The sequence below is a fragment of the Leucoraja erinacea genome, chromosome 32 (genome assembly GCF_028641065.1).
Source record: "Leucoraja erinacea ecotype New England chromosome 32, Leri_hhj_1, whole genome shotgun sequence".
NCBI classification, from domain to species: Eukaryota; Metazoa; Chordata; class Chondrichthyes; order Rajiformes; family Rajidae; genus Leucoraja; species Leucoraja erinaceus.
Window position 1 is genome coordinate 1,370,629 of NC_073408.1, and position 21,157 is coordinate 1,391,785.

The 21,157-nt window shown below is 47.7% G+C and overlaps 1 protein-coding gene across 9 annotated transcripts in view; it reads right to left on the bottom strand.

Moving 5' to 3' along the window:
• Nucleotides 1-7,258: 7,258 nt before the first annotated feature.
• phldb1b (pleckstrin homology-like domain, family B, member 1b) overlaps nucleotides 7,259-21,157 on the bottom strand; it is a 238,366-nt gene continuing 224,467 nt past the window's right edge. For 5 of the 9 annotated variants that reach the window (XM_055660545.1, XM_055660550.1, XM_055660548.1 and 2 more), the window contains 6 exons: nucleotides 19,581-19,671; nucleotides 17,164-17,310; nucleotides 13,605-13,824; nucleotides 12,758-12,843; nucleotides 10,537-10,563; nucleotides 7,259-8,758 (listed from right to left, as the gene is read on the bottom strand). In XM_055660545.1, coding sequence (XP_055516520.1) covers nucleotides 8,618-8,758; nucleotides 10,537-10,563; nucleotides 12,758-12,843; nucleotides 13,605-13,824; nucleotides 17,164-17,310; nucleotides 19,581-19,671 — 712 coding nt within the window. In that variant the 3' untranslated portion in view covers nucleotides 7,259-8,617. The remainder of the gene's footprint in view (nucleotides 8,759-10,536; nucleotides 10,564-12,757; nucleotides 12,844-13,604; nucleotides 13,825-17,163; nucleotides 17,311-19,580; nucleotides 19,672-21,157) is intronic. The other 4 variants (XM_055660546.1, XM_055660552.1, XM_055660553.1 and 1 more) reach the window with 1 other exon arrangement.

Genomic DNA, 21,157 nt, shown 5'->3' on the forward strand with positions numbered 1-21,157 from the left:
AGACTAGATCGGCAGTTACACAGAGAGTATACCCAGTATCGTGTTCAGTTCTGGGAATCAAGAAGCAGTAGGAAATAGGTTCAAGGTCAAGCTGGAAATATTTACAGAGAAGATTTATGAGGGGCAACTTTTGCCAACAAAGGGTGGTGGGTGCATAGAACAAGAGGGAGAGGTTGAGAAGGCTGGGTGGGACTATCCCCTGGAGTGCACGGGTGGGGATGGGCCAAGCGCAGGAGGGGTGATCTTATAGAGGTGTATAAAATCATGAGAGGAATAGATCGGGTAGATGCACAGAGTCTCTTACCCAGAGTAGGTGAATCTCCGAAGACAGAGGACATCCTCTCAAGGTGTCCCCCAAAATCCCTCCTTCCAACTGTACGACCACATCTGAGGACTAACTTTTTGTTAAACCTTGGGTGGTCCCCTTCCTCAGCCCCCCTGCTGTCTCCTCCCATCCCCCAGGCCTTCTGGTACTTGAGGCTGGGACTTATCCCCAACACCCCCGCCCCCGATCAGTCTGAAGACAGGTTTCGGCCCGATACGTTGCCTAGGTCCTTGGGGGATAGATGGGCTGCAACCCGCTGAGGCAGCTTTTTTGTGTAACTAGTGTAGCTGGGACATGTTGGTCGGTGTGGGCAAGTTGGGCTGAAGGGCTCTTTCCAAACTGTATCACTCTATGACTATAAGATGGCGTGCTGTGGCTCTAGAGTTGAGAGAGAGACAAGAGTGCTTTATTATTATCATATGTCCCCACAAGGAACAATTACATTTCACTTCTCGAAGTTTAACCCTCCACCTGCCATCTCAAAAACAAAATTACCTAGTAATAAAAATGAATTGCATATGCTATTTTATGCCAAAGATAGACACAAAATGCTGGAGTAAATCAGCGGATCAGCTTGCATCTCTGGAGAGAATGGATTGGTGACGTTTTGGGTCGAGACCCATCCATGGACACTGCAACAGTGCACATGCTTTGTTAATAGGCCATAGAGGGAGTACAGAGAAGGTTCAACAGACAGATTCCTGGGATGTCAGGACCTTCATATGAAGAAAGACTGGATAGACGCGGCTTGTACTCGCTAGAATTTAGAAGACTGAGGGGGGGTTCTAAAAGAAACTTACAAAATTCTTAAGGGATTGGACAGGCTAGATGCAGGAAGATTGTTCCCGATGTTGGGGAAGTCCAGAACAAGGGGTCACAGTTTAAGGTTAAGGGGGAAATCTTTTAGGACCGAGATAAGAAAAACATTTTTCACACAGAGAGTGGTGAATCTCTGGAACTCTCTGCCACAGAAGGTAGTTGAGGCCAGTTCATTGGCTACATTTAAGAGGGAGTTAGATGTGGCCCTTGTGGCTAAAGGGATCAGGGGGTATGGAGAGAAGGCAGGTACAGGATGCTGAGTTGGATGATCAGCCGTGATCATATTGAATGGCAGTGCAGGCTTGAAGGGCCGAATGGCCTACTCCTGCACCTAGTTTCTATGTTTCTATGAAGCAAAAGCAACCAATCTCGAGGTATACGGCAATATTAATCCCATCATTTCCACAAGTTGTCGCATGTAAATCGCTGTTTCATAAGGTCATAAGTGATAGGAGTAGAATTAGGCCATTCGGCCCATCAAGTCCACCATTCGTCTAATAGACAAACAAGACCTATTCTTAAGGAGTTGGTCCCCATTTATTGATTTCTTGGATTCATGTGGTGACATAATATCATGAACACCAACAGTTTCAGGTATGGGTGAAAGGTGATTTAGAATATTAAAAAAAATCATCTCACTGTGGCGATGGAATTATCTCCCTCCTGCTCTCCTTCTTCACTTATTCCTTCTCTTTCACTTTTTCTTTATTGGTTTTTCACCCACGCTCACTAATCTATTCTTCACTTTTCACAACCTATTTTTCTCCTCTCCTTTCTCACTTCTCTCTTTAAAAAAAAGGGAAGTTGTACAGAGAATGTAATATGTTGACATCGTTTTTGTACCAATGCATTGTACTCACTTCTAATCAATAAAATTTTTTTTTTTAAAAGTCCACCATTCTATCTCTCCCTCCTAACCCCATTCTCCTGCCATCTCCCCACAACCCCTGACACCTGTACTAATCAATAATCTATCTATCTCTGCCTTTAAAATATCCATTGACTTGTGGCCTCCACAGCCGTCTATGGCAAAGAATTCCACAGATTCACCACCCTCTGACTAAAGACATTTCTCCTCATCTCCTTGCTAAAATAACGCCCTTTAATTCTGAGGCTGTGCCCTCTGGTCCTAGACTCTCGCACTAGTGGGGTGGGGTGGGGTGGTGGGGAATATGAACATAAAGCTCACTTCCCAGTCACAACTTGGCTAGGAAACGGATCCCGTGATGGGGCGAGTCTCACATTTGCAACGTCCCGAATAAGCTCCAACGTCCAAAAGTTGACGGAGTGAAGAGTTAGTTACTCTCACCAGCAGATCACTGGGCGCTTGCTGTGTGTCAAGAGTCGTCAATTTAATTGCATTTGGACCCCTGAGGTCCAAACGAAATGCCGTTTCTGTGTGTCAAATGTGCCACTGTGGGCCATAAACATCCATCACAAGCTGTGATGGAAGGCCCAAAAAAAAACTTATCTCTCCACTGCACTCTCCCCCCCCCGATGTCAGAGTCAAAGTCAAAGCCCCCGGCTGGCGATGGCGATTGTCCCGCGGCCATTGAAGCCACGCCGGGTGGTGCGAGGTCGCCACGGGTCTTGGTGTTAGAGCCCCCGCGCTCGCAAGTACCCGCGGCCATTCCGGGCTGGCGGTGATGTCAGGCCCCGCTCCACTGTGTGTCTGTGCCACTGTGGGACGGTCAGCAAGGGGGTTCATTGTCATGGGGGCGGGGCGAGTTACCGGCCGCCGCCGTCTGGTCCACTCCGCTGGCCGGGCTGGCGGTGAAGGTCCACCCGCCCGCTGTAGAGCCGGCCCCGCTCCCCAGTCTCGTTCCCCCAGCAGCGGCTGGTCACGGTGATGTCGCATCATTGGCCATAATTAACTTGCTCCACTCACTCTGAAAGTCATCGTGTGTCAGAAGCAACTGCAGAAAGATCTGAAGGGTCTCGACCCGAAACTTCACCCATTCCTTCTCTCCAGAGATGATCCGTGTCCCACTGAGTTACTCCAGCATTTTGTGTCTATCTTCGTTTAAACCAGCATCTGCAGTTACTCCAGCAGTTTAATTTGGGTTTGTTTCTATAGAAACATAGAAATTCGTGTTTAGGAGGCCATTCCCCTTCGAGCCTGCACCGCCATCAATATGATCAGCTGATCATCTCCAGTATCCCACCTGCCTTCTAATTTGATTTTAGCCCAAGGGCCACATCTTAACGTTTGAGAACCGTGCCAAAGGTGCCCACCTTTTGGCAATGGATGATCTCTAGTCTTTCCCCAAGTGAGGGTACATTCTCTCTCCCCCCCTCCTCTACTCCCTCTTCATAACCAGGCTTGGTGCAGGAGAGGACCTTTGTTGTTACCTTCAAGCTAACTATGATCTATTCTACATGTTCCTTGATCTTCATCCCCTTTGTCTCGTTTTCACACCTTACACTTCCTTCTCTGTATCTCCTTCTCCCCTGACTCAGTCTGAAGAAGGGTCTCGTCCCAAAACATCACCCATTCCTTCTCTCCAGGGATGCTGCCTGTCCCACTGAGTTACTCCAGCATGTTGTGTCTATCTTTGGTTTAAACCAGCATCTGCATTTCCTTCTTGAACAATAGACAATAGGTGCAGGAGGAGGCCATTCAGCCCTTCGAGCTAGCACCGCCATTCATTGTGATCATCCACAATCAGTACCCCGTTCCTGCCTTCTCCCCATATCCCCTGATTCCACTATCTTTAAGAGCCCTATCTAGCTCACGGCTTTCTCAATCTCATGATGCAGACAAGTTTTTAATTGATAGAAACCAAATAAAACTTTCCATTCCATTGTGGCAGAGTCAGCAGGATTTGATGACACCGGCCCGTTGTAGTGGTGGCCCAAGGCTTACAGCCAGTGCGTAGAAGAAGCGTTAACTCCACTGCTCCGGGCCGGTGTCCCGTCAGTCCAGGGTCACCCTGGACATCTCCGGCCACATCCGGACGGAGATGGGATACTCGGGACGGTCCAGTAGCAATTCAACAGCTTCTTGCAGCGTCGGAGACCCGTGTTCGATCCTGACTACGGATGACACGCAGGTCTGTATACATGCAGCAGCACAGTTGCCGAGAATGTTTATTGCGAGTGAACTATGACCTTGGCATGCGCAGTTGGAATACCGAACTCGCTTCTACCCACAGAACCCCCTGCTCTACAAATTCTTGTCTCAGTAGCTCCACCTGCTGGATCAAAGTCTTTTGGAAAACCTTGAATCTTAGAAAGTTTCTCAAGAGAAGATTGCTGGGTCATTTATGATGTTAATAATGCTGTGAAGATGTGAAATGTGTTTAACAGGGAAAAAGTCAAAATACCATTTGAGGTTCAGTGTGACATTTATACGGGTTGGAAACTGGCAAATGCAGGGTGTAGTTAGCGATTAATATCCTCGCGAATATGGGCTCCATCAAATGCTGCTCAACAAATATTTTTCTCTCGTGGGCTGTAGAGGACAGGGATGTGGGAAATAATATTGTCCGTATACCGTGCATGGCCCCCCCTTTTTTTTCCAGTTTCAACAGCCAACAGATACCCATAGCACTCGTAGTCTGGATCGAACCTGGGTCTCTGGCGCAGCAAGGCAACAACTCTACTGCTGCGCTACTGTGCTGCCCAAATGGCCATGTCCATCATTAACTGTCCTTGAAGAGACGGTGGATGTAGTTCCTGTGCATGGTGCTCCCACTGACCCAACCATGAAGGGACCTCCATCCTGGGCGATGTGCAACTTGGAGAGGAAACTGCATCCCATGGCATTGCCACTGGCCCTCTCTGCGGATGAGGTGCGTCATGGAAAGACGCTTGGTCGAGGTATTGCAAGGGATCTTGTGGGTGGTCTTGTTGGTATTTACACTGGCCCCATCGTTCAGATGGTGCAGGAACCTGGCGACTCTGTGTGTGCTGATCCCAGCGGAGTATCCACTATGGACGGCACAGTAGTGCAGCAGGTAGAGCTGCTGCCTCTCAGCGCCAGAGACCCGGCCTCCATCCTGACCTGTAGTGCTGTCAGTGTGGAGTTTGCATGCTCTCCCTGAGACCATGTGGGTTTCCTCTGGGTGCTCCGGCTTCCTGCCACAGGCTTGCAGGTTAATTGGCCTCTGTAAAATTCCCCTAGTGTGTAGGCGTGGGGTAACATGGAACTAGTGGCGATGGGTGATTGAAGGTCAGCTGTGGACTCGCTAGGCCAAAGGGCCTGTTTCCCTGCTGTGTCTACACTAAATGATCTGATACAATTACTCTACTCTTTTAAAACTTTTTTTCTCTACTTATCATACTTGAGTTTGATCTGACTGTACTTCTGTATAACATTATTGAATTAGATTGGATAGCATTCAAAACAAAATTATTCACTGTACCTCAGTTCACTGGCAATAAATCTAAACCTGGACTAGTTTAGTGTGTGGATCAAATCGAGAAATTGACAGAAAATTCAAGGTGCATCAAAATCCGATTTTACAGTAACCACTAACAGCTTTGATGAAAGAAAGTTATTGGATTTGATTTTATGATGTAAATATACAGTATGTCACATGAATGAATGGCAATGAATATTCACTATTTGCTTTGCATAATTCACATATATATATAAAAATATGACATTTTTGTCATCGAGTCTCACTAGGATCATTATTTAACCCGACAGTAACAGTTTGTAATCATACAACAAGATGATATATAAAGGGATCCATGTAAATGTGTTTTTAACCTGATTCTCAGCATTCACTCTTACTGACTAGTCAGAGTTAGGACCAGACATCAGCCTGAAGAAAGCGGACACAGTCCTTTGGGTAACTCTGTCTTGTAATTAAAAAAATAAATTCTGCTGAGAAGAAGGTTTGAAAGATGTGTCATCTTTTAAAACTGTTCCTTTCAATTCAAAACCGAAAACATGGTCAAGAGAGGGGTTACATTTACCGACCAAACCACAAAGCGCTGGAGTACCTCAGTGTGTCAGGCAGCATCTGTGGAGGAAAGTGATCGATGACCTTTCAGGTCTCCATCAGACTTCATCCATTTCCTCCACAGACGCTGCCTGACCTGCTGAGTTACTCCAGCAGTTTGTGGTTTGCTCAAGATTCGAGCATCTGTAGTTCCCCGTGTCACCTGGTAACGTTGAACATTCCTTATTTACAGTGTCAGCTCCAGTCTTCGTCACTGTTTAACACTGGGCCATGGTAGAGGTGGGACCGGACCTGCCACCATGTAGCAGTACACTTCATTAATGGTCTGTTATCAGACAAGGTCAAGGTACACTCCTGGTGGATGTTGGTCTGTCACCAGAGTTCTTTAGTCAGCGGGTGGTGAATCTGTGGAATTCATTCACAATTCAGATGGTTGTGGGGGGGCCAAGTCAATGGATATTTTTTAAGGTGGAGACTAACAGATTTTTGATTAGACACAATGTGCTGTAGTAACTCAGCAGGACAGGCAGCATCTCTGGAGAGAAGGAATGGGTGACATTTCAAGTCGAGACCCTTCTACAAGGGGTTTCGGCTCGAAACGTTACCCATTTCCTTCGCTCCATAGATGCTGCTGCACCCGCTGAGTTTCTCCAGCACTTTTGTCTACCTTCGATTTTCCAGCATCTGCAGTTCCTTCTTAAACAACTGGTCTGATGGACAGCCTTGGCTCTGGAAAATGAATGCTGGGGTTTTCCAGCCTGTGGTTAAACCGCTGCTCACCAAATGGCAGAGGACTATTGACTATTCAAGCACAGAGACATGTCTTGCACCTCACTTGACCACTATCCAAATCCTGCCAGGGTTTCTTGACCTCTATCCAAATCCTGCCACTAGCAGATGGCCAAGAGGATTAGGACGGCGCTCAACTGAGGCAGACGGCTTTAGTACTAGCGTGTTGTCCCTGGTGCGGGGCAGGGAGGCACCACGTAACAGAGGCGGCAAGGAGGGCTAGGATAGGCTACTAAAGGGCCTGTTCTACTTGGCGATTTTCTCGGCGACTGCCGGCATCATTGACTGACGTATCAGGGTCGCCGAAAAATACGTGCCGCGATGACGCACGCCGCGCAGTTTTTTCAAGTGTCGCAACATTTATTTTGTCGCCACTGGATTTTGAGATGTTCAAAATCTTTTGGCGACACTGATATGAGGCCAGCCAGTGGCCACAAGTGGGACAGGTCCTTAATCCTCTGCAACGGGCAAGTCCACATCTCTAATGACCAACGAGATGTGATACAACTTAAGCCATCACAATGTCCTGTAGCCAAGGCTGGGATGAAGCTCATGTAACGTGGCTGAGCTTTCGATCAACAAATCCTAGAAACCACTTGATCTGTCAATCCTTTAACACACATTGTCCTCGAGAAACACAACTCGATTCTCGAGATGGAATTCCCCTTTCTTCTTGTCCGTGGTATGAAACTGGCTTAAAGGCAGGGTGCAGGAAAGCACAAATGGGGAATGGTTACTGATGTATGAAGCAGACTATGGCACGGGGCATGTGGGAGTCAGAAGCAATACTGGGCTTCTAGTATTTATAAAAACGGTAAAAATCACGCGTATTGTTGAGGTAAGTTCTGCCGCGCGGCTACCTCAGCTGAAGTCATCTTTTAACAGAGATGTTCAACAACAAGACCAAAAGTTAATAAAATAAAACATATTTCAATCCCTGATTCAGTTCAAGAGAAACGTTCTTATACCAAAAGATGTCCTTAGACTGAGCACTTGGATTCCCCGGGCCAGAGGGTTAAAGGCACATAGTCTCCACCATGTCCGCGGGCAACTCTGAGTTCACCCCGTCGCTCTCGCTGCCGATAACGCCGCAGTCGGTCCACACACGCATGTGCTGCCAGTATCTCCGCAGTCAGTCCACACACGCGTGTGCTGCCAGTATCTCCGCAGTCAGTCCACACACGCGTGCGCTCATGGAGAAACCGTCACGTTCCTTTGGTCTGCCAGTGCGTGTTTGGCCGTCACTGAAGACCGAGCGTTTGTGTTGACCAGAGGCGGCAGGGCTTACCCCGTCCAACCACCCGTCCCCATGGTGACTGCATCGTAGAGCATTGGTGAAGCCAGCCTGATGTTCCGGGCCAATTATTCATCTCCTTGTATCTTTCATCTTCACTGTAGTCTCCGTTTGTCCATCTGCTTGGAGAGACCGTGTCCATTCTGCGAGGCTGGGCGGCAGCATCTGCAGCCTCTTGTTTTGCTTGAGGGTGAAGAAGTTTCTCCTTATCGTTTGTCTGACGCCAACTTCTGGCAAAAGCGTTAGAGAAGGCCACGCTGCCCGCCTGCGCACCGCACGGTGAGGGGACTGGTTTACCGATTGCCCGCGGTCAGCAGAGGCCAGGAGTAATTGTGTGGGAGGGGGAGACAGGGAGACAGGGAGAGGGAGAGTCAGTCAGTCAATACAGACGCTGGGCTGAGCAGGTCTAGTGTGTGTGAGGCTCCTCCACACATGGCCAACTCACTCCACCCCAAGGAGAAGGGGCTTCCCTGGTCCTCAGCTCATGAACTGCGTGTAGCCCTCGGCCCCAGTCACTATCACGTCCATCCAGATCCGCATGGCCTCTGGAGTCGGAGCCACCATGAAGTACAGGCGATCATGGGTCTTCACACAGAACGTCAGGCTGGGGTTGGGGCTCTGCCAGGACAAGAAGACACAGGAAATGAAAAATACTATTCAACCCCTCAAGGACAATTATAGAGTCAAGAATGTTCCATTGTCATTCGTCGCAAGCACAACAGTGAAATTCTTGCTTGCATCAGCACAATAAAATATGTCAACATAGTATTCTGTAAACAAGAGCCCAGACCATCACACAAACCAACCTCCCTTTCACCGGCTCCATCTACACCTCACGCTGCCTCGGCAAGGCCAGCAGCATCATCAAGGACCAGTCTCACCCCGGTCACTCCCTCTTCTCCCCTCTCCCATCAGGCAAGAGGTAGAGAAATGTGAAAACGCACACCTCCAGATTCAGGGGCAGTTTCTTCCCAGCTTTTATCAGGCAACTGAACCGTCCTCTCACCAGCTAGAGAGTGGTCCTGACCTCCCATCTACTTTCCTGGTGACCCTTGAATGGTCATTAATTGGACCACTTGACCTTGTTATTCCCTGTATCCTGTATCTGTCTTGATTGTAATCATATATGGTCTATTTGCTGACTGGACAGCAAGCAACAAGAACGTGTTTGACTATATTGGCACACTTGACAATAATAAACCAGACTAATAAAAATGCAGTTGGGACAAGGGTATACACCTGTAGGTTGCTAGGATCAGTGTCAGGCAGTGCCACGCTTGTGGCAGTGGGATCAGAAGTATTTGTCCTGTAACTGCATGGTGCCACTTATTTCTATTTCACATACTGATCAAGAATCTATCTATCTCTGCCTTAAAAATATCCACTGACTTGGCCTCCACAGCCTTCTGTGGCAATGAAGTTGGTGGGTGACATGTCCAGGCTTTCTTCAAGGGGTTACCATGGGTTGAGGTAGATTTCTCTGCCTGTGACACAATGCCCGTGACAAGAGTGTGAACATGTCGACAGGTCAGAGAGTGGCAGAGTTAGACTGACAGCGCCCCGGGTCAGTTTGAAGAGTTCCAGCCACCCAGCAAATGGTTGATCACCCGACACCCAAGCTGCCCATGCCCCCGGCAACCCAACTAAAACCTGCTCCTCACCAGGCATGGAATGCGGAGGCTTTGTAAGACACTGGTCAGGCTGCATTTGGAGTTTTGTGAGCAGTTTTGGGCACCATATCTGATGAAGGGTGTGCAGGCTCTGGAGAGGACATTTACCAGAATGATCCCAGGAATGAGTGGGTTAACATATGATGAGCGTTTGACGGCACTGGGCCTGTACTCGCTGGAGTTTAGAAGGATGAGGGGACACCTCATTGAAACATACCAAACAGTGAAAGCCTTGGATAGAGTGGATGTGGAGAGGATGTTTCCACTAGTGGGAGAGTCTAAGACCAGAGGTCACAGCCTCAGAATTAAAAGATGTTCCTTTAGGAAGAAGATGAGGAGGAATTTCTTTAGTCACAGGGTGGTGAATCTGAGAAAATGTATTGCCACAGATGGCTGTGGAGGCCAAGTCAGTGGATATTTTTAAGGCAGAGATTCATAGATTCTTGATTAGTATGTGTATCAGGGGTTATGGGGAGAAGGCAGGAGAATGGGGTTAGGAAGGAGAGATGATTGAATGATGGAGTAGACCTGATGGGCTGAATGGCCTAATTCTGCCCTGATCACATATGAACTTCAGAAAGCTGGAAGCATCAGCCAAGGGCCCCTTATCATGCAGCCAGCAACTGTGTGCTGCAGTTGTTTCGGCGTGGAACAGAGACGAGGCCCGGGAACAGTGCGGTGTAAGGTTGACACACAACACCAAAGCTGCCAGTCATACATACGTACATTTATTGTGTGCAGGCTCAAATACCCCTTCGTGGAGCAAGGAACGGAATAGCCAGCAAATAGCGAGAAGAGAAAGAAAAGCAGAGAAGTAAACAGGATCTACAGAGTTTGATTACTGCTCTAAGTAAGTTTATTATTAGTGGAACTCAAACCTGTAACAGACAACAGAGCATGGCAGCAGTAACAATACATGCGTGAAACTGTAGATGTGAGGTAGGTGTCAGGGGATGTACCTGCCTCATTTATACTACACTTAGTTTTAACCTGAAGAGGCCTCATCTCCAAAGGTTCCCTGGGCTAGATTAAAATGACCCAGCAAACAATGAGACATTCATTCAGTGCCAGAACTAGACGCGGGGATTGTACTGAGCGTTCATTTCCTTCCCTGCCCAGGTCATTATGAACATTGCTGCTGGCAAAAAGGAAACTCATATTTATCGTGCTGCAGGAGTATTAGTCGTGTTATTAAATTGGGCCCAAGCCATGCTTTCGTGGGTGGCACCGTACCACAGGGACAAAACGTACCAAAGGGACAACCTTGAGAAGTTGTTTAAGAAGGAACTGCAGGTGCTGGAAAATCAAAGGTAGACAAAAATGCTGGAGAAACTCAGAGGGTGCAACATCATCTATGGAGCGAAGGAAATAGGCAACGTTTCGGGCCGAAACCCTGAAGGAAATAGGCAACGTTTCGGGCTGAAACCCGGAAGGAAATAGGCAACGTTTCGGGCCGAAACCCTGAAGGAAATAGGCAACGTTTCGGGCCGAAACCCTGAAGGAAATAGGCAACGTTTCAAGCCGAAACCCTGAAGGAAATAGGCAACGTTTCGGGCCGAAACCCTGAAGGAAATAGGCAACGTTTCGGGCCGAAACCCTGAAGGAAATAGGCAACGTTTCGGGCCGAAACCCTTCTGGGTTTCGGCCCGAAACGTTGCCTATTTCCTTTGCTCCATAGATGCTGCAGCACCCGCTGAGTTTCTCCAGCATTGAGAAGTTTCAAGGACTTGATGATTTAATAATAGTTCACAGAGTCCAAGAGAGACACAACATGGTCAGAGGCACCAACTCCACACCGACCATCATCTCTGCGCTGATCCTTCATGAGTCTGAAGAAGGGTCTCGACCCAAATCGTCACCCATTCCTTCTCTCCAGAGATGCTGCCTGTCCCACTGAGTTACTCCAGCTACACAAATCCCATTCTCCTTTCATTGTGCTAACCCTTCCCAGATTCACCCACACACTCACACACAGGGGACAACGAACCTACTGACCCACTCATCTTTGCAGGAATTTTACAGGCATTTTAAGCCATAATGTCCGACCCAAACATGATGCCAAAAAAAAAAAAAAATCCCATCTACCTGCACTTGAAAGTATCTTAGGGTTGAAGGATTCAAGGGATATGGGGAATAAGCAGGAACGGGGTACTGAGTTTAGATGATCAGCCATGATCATATTGGATGGCAGTGCTGGCTCGAAGGGCCGAATGGCCTACTCCTGCACCAATTTTTCTATGTGGGTGGAAACTGGAGCAGTTGGAGAAAACCCACACGGATACGGGAAAATGTGGAAAACTGTGCAGAGACCTTCCCCGAGCTGAGGGTTGAACCTGGAATCGTGTGCTCTGTGGCAGCTGCTCCACTGGCACGCCCAACATAGAGAAGAACTTTCACCTCATCCCACATCCCATTGCAATGATCCCCATCAGATCACAGCTCCCCTCTCCATGTTCATTTAGCCTGACCATGCAGCACCCCCCATACAAGGACCCCACAGCTGGAGATGACCAAGTACAGATGTTGCCCCACAGGGTCAGAGACCCAGGTTCAATCCTGACTCCAGGTGCTGTCCATACGTTTGTGTTTGTACATTGCCCCTGGATTCTATCACGGTTTTCTCTGGGCTCTCCGGTTTCCTCCCACACTACAAAGATGTACAGGTTTGTAGGTCAATTGGCTTGATAGTATATTGTAAATAATAGCGTGTGTAGGATAGTGTAAGTGTGTGGGGATCGCTGGTCGGCACGGACTCGGTGGGCCGAAGGGCCTGTTTCCTTACTGTATCTCTAAACTAAAAGTCCTAGCATGGGACATGAATCCCCTAGTGTTCCGTGTCAGACAGAGGTTGTTACCCACACATGCAGGAGAGAGGTTGAGGCCTTGGGTGCTTCCACAACACCAGCTCCATGTCACCAACTACACACAATGTCTAAACAGTCCTTACCTTTGAGGCACTTCTGAGGTGGTCATAGTAAACCTCTTCGATGGCTTGGAAATAAATGACACCCTTTAGTTTACTTTCGTGTTTATCTGTCAAAGAATTAAATCATTTTTAATTAAAAATGGCCAGATCAGAAGTTCTTAAAGTACAACTTTACCACTTGTCTTTTCCTTTGTCCATGACATAGCATTGACACGGGCCACACTTCTGAAAGGAGTGTTTCTTCTCCTGGGCACCAGATCTAAGGAAGGATGTGCTGGCTCTGGAGAGAGTCACGAGGAGATTTACGAGAATGATCCCAGGAATGAGTGGGTTAACATATAATAAGTGTTTGACAGCACTGGGCCTGTACTCGCTGGAGTTTAGAGGTATGAATGGGAACCTCATTGAAACTTACCGGATAGTGAAAGGCCTGGATAGAGTGGATGTGGAGAAGATGTTTCCACTAGTGGTAAAGTCTAGGACCAGAGGTCACAGCCTCAAAATAATAGGACGGTCTTTTAGGAAGGAGATGAGTCGGAATTTCTTCAGTCAGAGGGAGGTGAATCTGTGGAATTCTCTGCCACAGATCACTGGAGGCCAAGTCAATGGATATTTTTAAGGCTAGAGATTGATAAATTCTTGATTTGTACGGGTGTCAGGGGTTATGGGGAGAAGGCAGGAGAATGGGGTTAAGAGGGGGAGATAGATCAGCCATGATTGAATGGCGGAGTAGACTTGATGGGCCGAATGGCCTAATTCTGCTCCTAGAACCCATGAACTTATGGAAATGCCCAGGGTTTGATCTTCAATGAGAACACATCTGCATTAATTATTCATGCTGTGAGTCAGGGTGGAGCCATCTACGTACCCACGTAATACGACAGTGTCCGCTTCATGCGATCAAACACAAACCAGCGCTTTCTCCAGGATTTAATCTTCCCGCCCATTTTGGTCAGGTAACCTTTACACATCTTCTCGGTCATGGTGACCTGGTAACAGATCTCCAGGTTGTGCCCTGATGACTCGATATGTGACCTCAGGTCAAAGTCTTCCTTCCTGATGGGTAGATACCTGGTTAGAGGCCGTGCCTGGAACACAGGTGGGAGTGAGTCAGTGGATTAGACCGACACAACCTTAGTAACACTAACAAGCATGACCTGACTCCTGGAACCAGTCCAGTAAATCCACTCTGCACTCTACAAAAGTGTCCACAACTCTGCACGCTCTGCGCAAGGTGCATTGTTCTTGGTGCCTGGAAGTGGATATCAGGCTCCAACTTGGACCACACCACTGCGGTCAGCCTGGAGGAGGAGAGGTTGTGATACATCTAGTGTTGACCAATTGCATGGGCCTTGGCCATCAGTTTCAGACTTCAGGGTTACTTTAGAGATACAGCAGGGAAACAAGCCCTTCCTGCCCACTAAGGCTGCGCCGACCAACAATCACCCCGTATACCAACACACATCAATCTGCAAACCTGTGTCTTGCTAATGTCCGAAATATATTGAAAATCACCGCAGAGGCTGTTATTCAGAAACAAAGACAGGAAAGACTGAAAGTGCTGTAATGCCCCTGTCCCACTTAGGAAACCTGAACGGAAACCTCTTCGAGACTTTGCGCCCCACCTAAGGTTTCCGTGCGGTTCCCGGAGGTTTTTGTCAGTCTCCCTACCTGCTTCCCTACCTGCAACCTCCGGCAACCACCTGCAACCTCCGGGAACCGCACGGAAACCTTGGGTGGGGCGCAAAGTCTCCAGAGGTTTCCATTCAGGTTTCCTAAGTGGGACAGGGCTTAGGCAGCAACTCTACCGCTGCGCCACTGTGTCACCCAATCTGCACCTCAAAAACCAGCATCTGCTGTTCGTTCCTACACACACAAATTCCTCCAGCAGTTTGTTTATTCCTTGGTACAGAAAAAAGCTGGAGAAACTCAGAGGGTGCAGCAGCATCTATGGAGCGAAGGAAAAAGGCAACGTTTCGGGCCAAAACCCTTCTTCAGACTGGGGGGGCGGGGAGAAGAAAGGGAAAAGGAGGAGTAGCCCGAAGGCTGGGGGATGGGAGGAGACAGCAGGGGGGCTGAGGAAGGGGAGGAGACAGCAAGGACTAACAAAATTGGGAGAATTCAATGTTCATGCCCCCAGGATGCAGACTCCCCAAGCGGAATATGAGGTGCTGTTCCTCCAATTTCCGGTGCTGCTCGCTCTGGCCATGGAGGAGACCCAGGACAGAGAGGTCGGATACGGAGTGGGAGGGGGAGTTGAAGTGCTGAGCCACCGGGAGGTCAGGTTGGTTATTGCGGACCGAGCGGAGGTGTTCGGCGAAACGATCGCCCAACCTCCGCTTGGTCTCACCGATATAGATCTGCTGACATCTAGAGCAGCGGGTGCAATAGATGAGGTTGGAGGAGATGCAGGTAAACCTCTGTCACACCTGGAACGACTGCTCAGGTATTCCTTGATTCAGCATTGCCATTCCACCAGTGGGCACTAGATGGCAACCACTAGCTGCAAAGCAGTCAGGCGCTGAAATCACTGGTGTTCAGATCTGCAAGCTTGCCAGCTCCACGAGGCGTTTGTGAATGAATCTTGGGGCTCACTTATACATTTTGTTGATGATATCAGTCTTGGCTCAGTGAAAGCACTCTGAGATCCAAGTACTTTAATCTAAATTTAAAAATAATATTCTATTCACAAAATATATTGTCAGTATAATCAGTGCATGTCTTTTCTATGAAGATAGACACAGAGTGCTGGAGTAACTCAGCGGGTCAGGCAGCATCTGTGGAGAACATGGATAGGTGACGTTTCACAGAGTTCTGGAGTAACTCAGCGGGTGCAGGCAGCATCTGTGGAGAACATGGATAGGTGACGTTTCACAGTGCTCTGGAGAATCTGTGCGGGTCGCACCGCATCTGGGGAACATGTGGTCGCCCAAGCGGGACAGAGTGCTGGAGTAACTCAGTGGGTCAGGCAGCATCTGTGGGGAACATGGATAGGTGACGTTTCACAGAGTGCTGGAGTAACTCAGTGGGTCAGGCAGCATCTGTGGAGAACATGGATAGGTGACGTTTCACAGAGTGCTGGAGTAACTCAGCAGGTCAGGCAGCATCTGTGGAGAACATGGATAGGTGACGTTTCACAGAGTGCTGGAGTAACTCAGCGGGTGCAGCAGCATCTGTGGACAATACCACTTTCTGAAAATTCGAGAAACCAAATACACTGGATTTTCCTTATCAGCTCTATCAGATATATTCTCAAATACACTCCAGCAGGTGTATCAACTACAACCTACATTCAAAAAATCCTGTGTAGAAAGGAACTGCAGATGCTGGTTTAAACCGAATATAGACACAAAATGCAGGAGTAACTCAGCAGGACAGACAGCATCTCTGGAGAGAAGGGATGGGTGGCGTTTCGGATTGAGACCCTTCTTCAGACAGAAGAAATGTCACCCATTCCTTCTCTCCAGTGATGCTGCCTGTCCTTCAAAAACGCCTTGTTGATTTTGACGGTATTTTCTGAGTTTCCTGTTATCTCATCATCAATAATCGTTACTGCGGTTGCCCCTCCTCTGTTGTGAGGCTAACATCGTTTCCTGTTGGTGTGGGAGATTGCAACCTTCACGAGGTCCGCCCTGTTTCAACCAATGCAATCAACCTGGCGTGCACAATCAAATAAGGTCAATTAGAACAAGCAGAAGTTTACTGTTATCTCTTTTTTAACATAATGGGTTCATTTCCACCTTCCGTCCTCCAGCAAGCATTTCATTATCTACAGACGTCTGGAGAATTACAACCAATCCCCGCTGCTCCTGCCTCTAATAGTCTGCCATGCTAGTTATCCCAGGATCGGGCAACATTCAGTGCCATTAATTTCTCTGGCAGCGCTATTTCATCTCTCGTACCAATTTTCCATTAGTTCCTCATCTTTATCAGATTCTTGGTTCCTTAACACTTCTGGAAACTTATGCCCCTGTCCCACTTAGGAAGCCTGAACGGAAACCTCTGGAGGTTGCAGGTGGTTGCCGGAGGTTGCAGGTAGTGGAAGCAGGTAGGGAGACTGACAAAAACCTCCGGGAACTGCACGGAAACCTTGGGTGGGGTGCAAAGTCTCCAGAGGTTTCCGTTCAGGTTTCCTAAGTGGGACAGGGGCATTTCCTTGTACTCTTGTTTGAAGCTAGAACCAAAGTGTTTGTTTAACTGCTCGGCCATTTCTTTGGTCCCCACAATGAATTCTCCTCGTTCTGACAGAACACTTGGCCATTCATCTTTCCTGCTTTTTATTTGTGTAGAAACTGACACAGTTCAGCTGCTGGCAATTTACTGCAAATCCTGAACATTGTGTTGTGTTGCTGCAAGTAAGGATTTCATTGTTCTATCTGGGACATCTGTGCTCTATTGAAAAGGTAAGTTTGTCTGGTCCCAGTCACCTGTGAGAAATTTTTCTCCCGCATCTTGACCTCCTTGTCGACCAGCTGTTGCCGATGGACAGTTTCTTCCTGGAGCCTCTTCTCCAACTCCTCACGTCTCTTGCGCTCTTCCTCAAATGCCTGGCGACGGATTTCCATCTCGCGTGCCTGCAGGGCAGGAAAATAGCACCAACATCAACCCCGCCAAAAACTGTACACCATACTCCAGCTGTTGCCTTATTTACCTGCCTGCACCCAAATTCTTTCACAATAGAGGTCAACATATATTTTGCTCTCCTAGCTCTTGAGGGCAGCACAGCAGTACAGTTTTTGTCTTGCAGCACCAGAGACCCGGGTTCGATCCTGACTACGGGCGCTGTCTGTACAGAGTTTGTACGTTCTCCCCGTGAGCTCCTGGGTTTTCTCTGGGTGCTCCGGTTTCCTCCCGCATATCAAAGATGTGCAGGTTTGTAGGTTGATTGACTTCTGTAAATTGTTCCTAGTGTGTGGGATAGAACTAGTGTACGGGGTGATCGATGGTCGTCGCGGACTCGGTGGGACGGGGGCCCCGTCTCCACGCTGTATCTCTAAACTAAACTGAACTGCTTGCAGGTAGACAAAAAAGCTGGGGAAACTCAGCGGGTGCAGCAGCATCTATGGAGCGAAGGAAATAGGCAACGTTTCGGGCCGAAACCCTTCTTCAGAACTACTTGCATGCTAGCTTTCAGTGACGTCAGCCCCTTTGCAGATCAAGATTTCCCTGAAGAAGGGTTTCGACCCGAAATGTCACTATTCCTTCGCTCCATAGATGCTGCCTCACCCGCTGAGTTTCTCCAGCATTTTTGTCTATCTACCTTCAACATTTCCCAAAGCGTCACAGATAAAGAAACGCCCTGGTTTGGGCACCAGAATGGATACATCACTCTGTTACACATTATATTCCTGCAGACATGTTCGTGCCCACTCCTATAGCTGCCCAGTTCCATCCTCCTTCCTATTTACAATCCTGTCTGTTGTGGCAACATCAGCAAATGTACATGAGGACACGTGGTTCCTTCAGCCAGTAGCTGGTGCCCAAACACCTTGCTGAGAGCTACACAACTAGCCAAGGTCCATCAAGTCTATGTCAATCATCGATCACTCCATTCACACTAGTTCTATGTTATCCCACATTCACATCCACTGCGTGTCAACCTACAAACCCACACGCCTTTGGGATATGGGACCATGCTGGAGGTAACCCACAAGGTCACAGGGAAGAACCTGCAAACTCCACACAAACAGCACCAGAGGTCAGGATCGAACCCATGTTTCTGGCGCTGTGTGGCAGCAGCTCATCATTAGCTTGCGCCACTGTGCCAACACCTTGCCAACTCTTCTTTTTGTTGAAATATCAGAGGCATTCATAAAATTCTACATTATCTTTCCTAAAAAAAACCCAATTATTTAAATTAGTTAATTCTTTGAAATGATCACAAATAATTTTTCCAAGTTAAAACAAACGGAAGAGAAATCATGTTGAATGAAACTATTGGAGTTCTTCGAGGATAATCAATGAAATATCATGTGTACTTCCCCAGCACTCATATAAATATAAATATAGACAATAGGTGCAGGAGTAGGCCATTCAGCCCTTCGAGCTAGCACCACCATTCAATGTGATCATGGCTGATCATCCAAAATCAATACCCCGTTTCTGCTTTTTCCCCATATCCCTTGATTCCTTTAGCCCTAAGAGCTAAATCTAACTCTCTCTTGAGAACATCATTAGGAATGATGGGGATAGATGATTAGGAAGATCTTAATCATCGAGGATTTTAGTTCCCAAAGACACAAACTCTAAACATTCTAATTTCTACTAAAAGATAAACAGGAAATGATTGTCCGGCATTATTGAAGTCTCCAGAGCCAATTGATTTCAGAACAGGAAGTATTGTTCATGATTCTGATCTGTTCCTTCAGACTGTGATGCGTGTGGCACGTCCCGCACAGCGCGGTAATGCAGTGGGGGAAGCGAGCGGGCGAGGCCACAACATCAGGTGTATGAAGGAAATAGTCCACAACGGTGGTGCAGTGGTAGAGTTGCCTCCTTACAGAGCGTGCAACGCCAGAGACCCGGGTTCGATCCCGACTACGGGTTCTGTCTGTACCGAGTTTGTACCTTCTCCCCGTGACTGCGTGGGTTTTCTCCGAGATCTTCGATTTCCTCCCACACTCCAAGGATGTACATGTTTGTATGTTAATTGGCTTGGTGTAAGTGTAAATTGTCCCTAGTGTGTTTAGGATAGTGTTAATGTGCGGAGGATTGCTGGTCGGCCTGGTCTCGGTGGGCTACAGGACCTGTTACCACGCTGTATCTCTAAATTACAGCTGAACAATGTACACTACACTTTGGAAGGAGCAATCGATGAGCTGGATCTCGGGATTTAGTTACATACCCTTGTTTCCAAAAGGCGAGCTTTCTCAGCCTGGGCCTCCTTCAACATCTTCTCCATCTCCTCGATCTTGCAGACGTCTACACCACTGGCACTTCAGGGGGAAGAAGAAGAAACCATCAGATGTTGAACATGATCAACCTTCCAATCTTCTGACATTTGCAGCAAAATGGATCACTTTGCAAATGCACTTAATGCCAATTTAGAAAGCAATAACCCTGGGACATGTCAGGTGAACATTGACCTCAGGAAACACATGGTGAAATGGGGGAAATGTAGCTCTTCAATGAAATTAGAAAAGTGAAAACTCAAATGTATATCCAGTACACTGTGTGTCTGTAACAAAACAAGGAACTGCAGATGCCATTGTACACAAAAGGACAGAGTGCTGGAGTAACTCAGAGGGTCAGGCGGTATCTCTGGAGAACATGGATAGATGACATTTCAGGTGAGGATCCTTCTTCAGACTGATTGTGGTAGTGGGGGGATGAGCTGAAAGAGTGGTGGGAACACGACAAAAGTCTGAAGAAGGGTCTCGACCCGAAACGTCACCCATTGCTTCTCTCCAGAGATGCTGCCTGTCCCGCTGAGTTACTCCAGCACCTGTTTTGAAGTAGGGTGTACGACCTGCAATGTTAACTTTGTCTCTCTTTTCGCTGAAGTTCCAATGCTTTATACACTGAACAAACATGAATAAGGTGCAGTAGTAGACTCTCTGGCCCATCTCTAAACTAAACTGCGGTGAAATAGGAAAGCCGGACTTTGTATTGTGCGTGTCAGGTATTGTGGGAGCAACTCTTGTTACAGTACAATTAGTTAGTGAACAAGTGTAGGTTTACCAGGTGGACAAGTGTACTTTTCACCCATTCTACAACTGCTACTTAAGGTCATGCCTAGAGTATAAGAAAAACGTTAATTGCCCAAGGAAAGTGATAAGAGACACATTAAACAATGCTCAGGTGGGAATTGTGTCATCTGCCATTGTTATGGAGATACCTGGAAGAGATAAGACTTGAAATGTTGTAGGTAACTAACGAGTATTGATGTATGGACTGTGCTCGGGTAGGAAACAACCCACTAAACAGACAATACACCTGACCTGGTCACCACACAAGCTGCTGTGCTGACTGATACACACAGCAGGTGCCAACATATGGGACCAGCATCCATCACTGACAGACAAACACTGGAGCTGAGAGCAAACTAGACTTGCCGACGCGAATGTTCACAGTTCAGGTAACACCTGTCAGACCAGGTGTAATTGATACCAAAGATAGACACAAAAAGCTGGAGTAACTCAGCGGGACAGGCAGCATCTCTGGAGAGAAGGAATAAGGTGAGGTTTCAGGTCGAGACCCTTCTTCAGACGTCTTCATTGTCTCCACACATGCTGCCTGACCTGCTGAGTGTGGCCAGTGTCTTCTGATTTTAGTTCAGATTTCCAACCTGTTTTATCTGTTTTTTAGTTAGTGATGATTGTGCCAGGACTTGAGGGCTCGAGCTATAGGGGACACTGCCCTTCCTTATAGTCTCCTGACATCCGCTACCAACAGAAATAGTTTTCCATTATCTCCAAACTT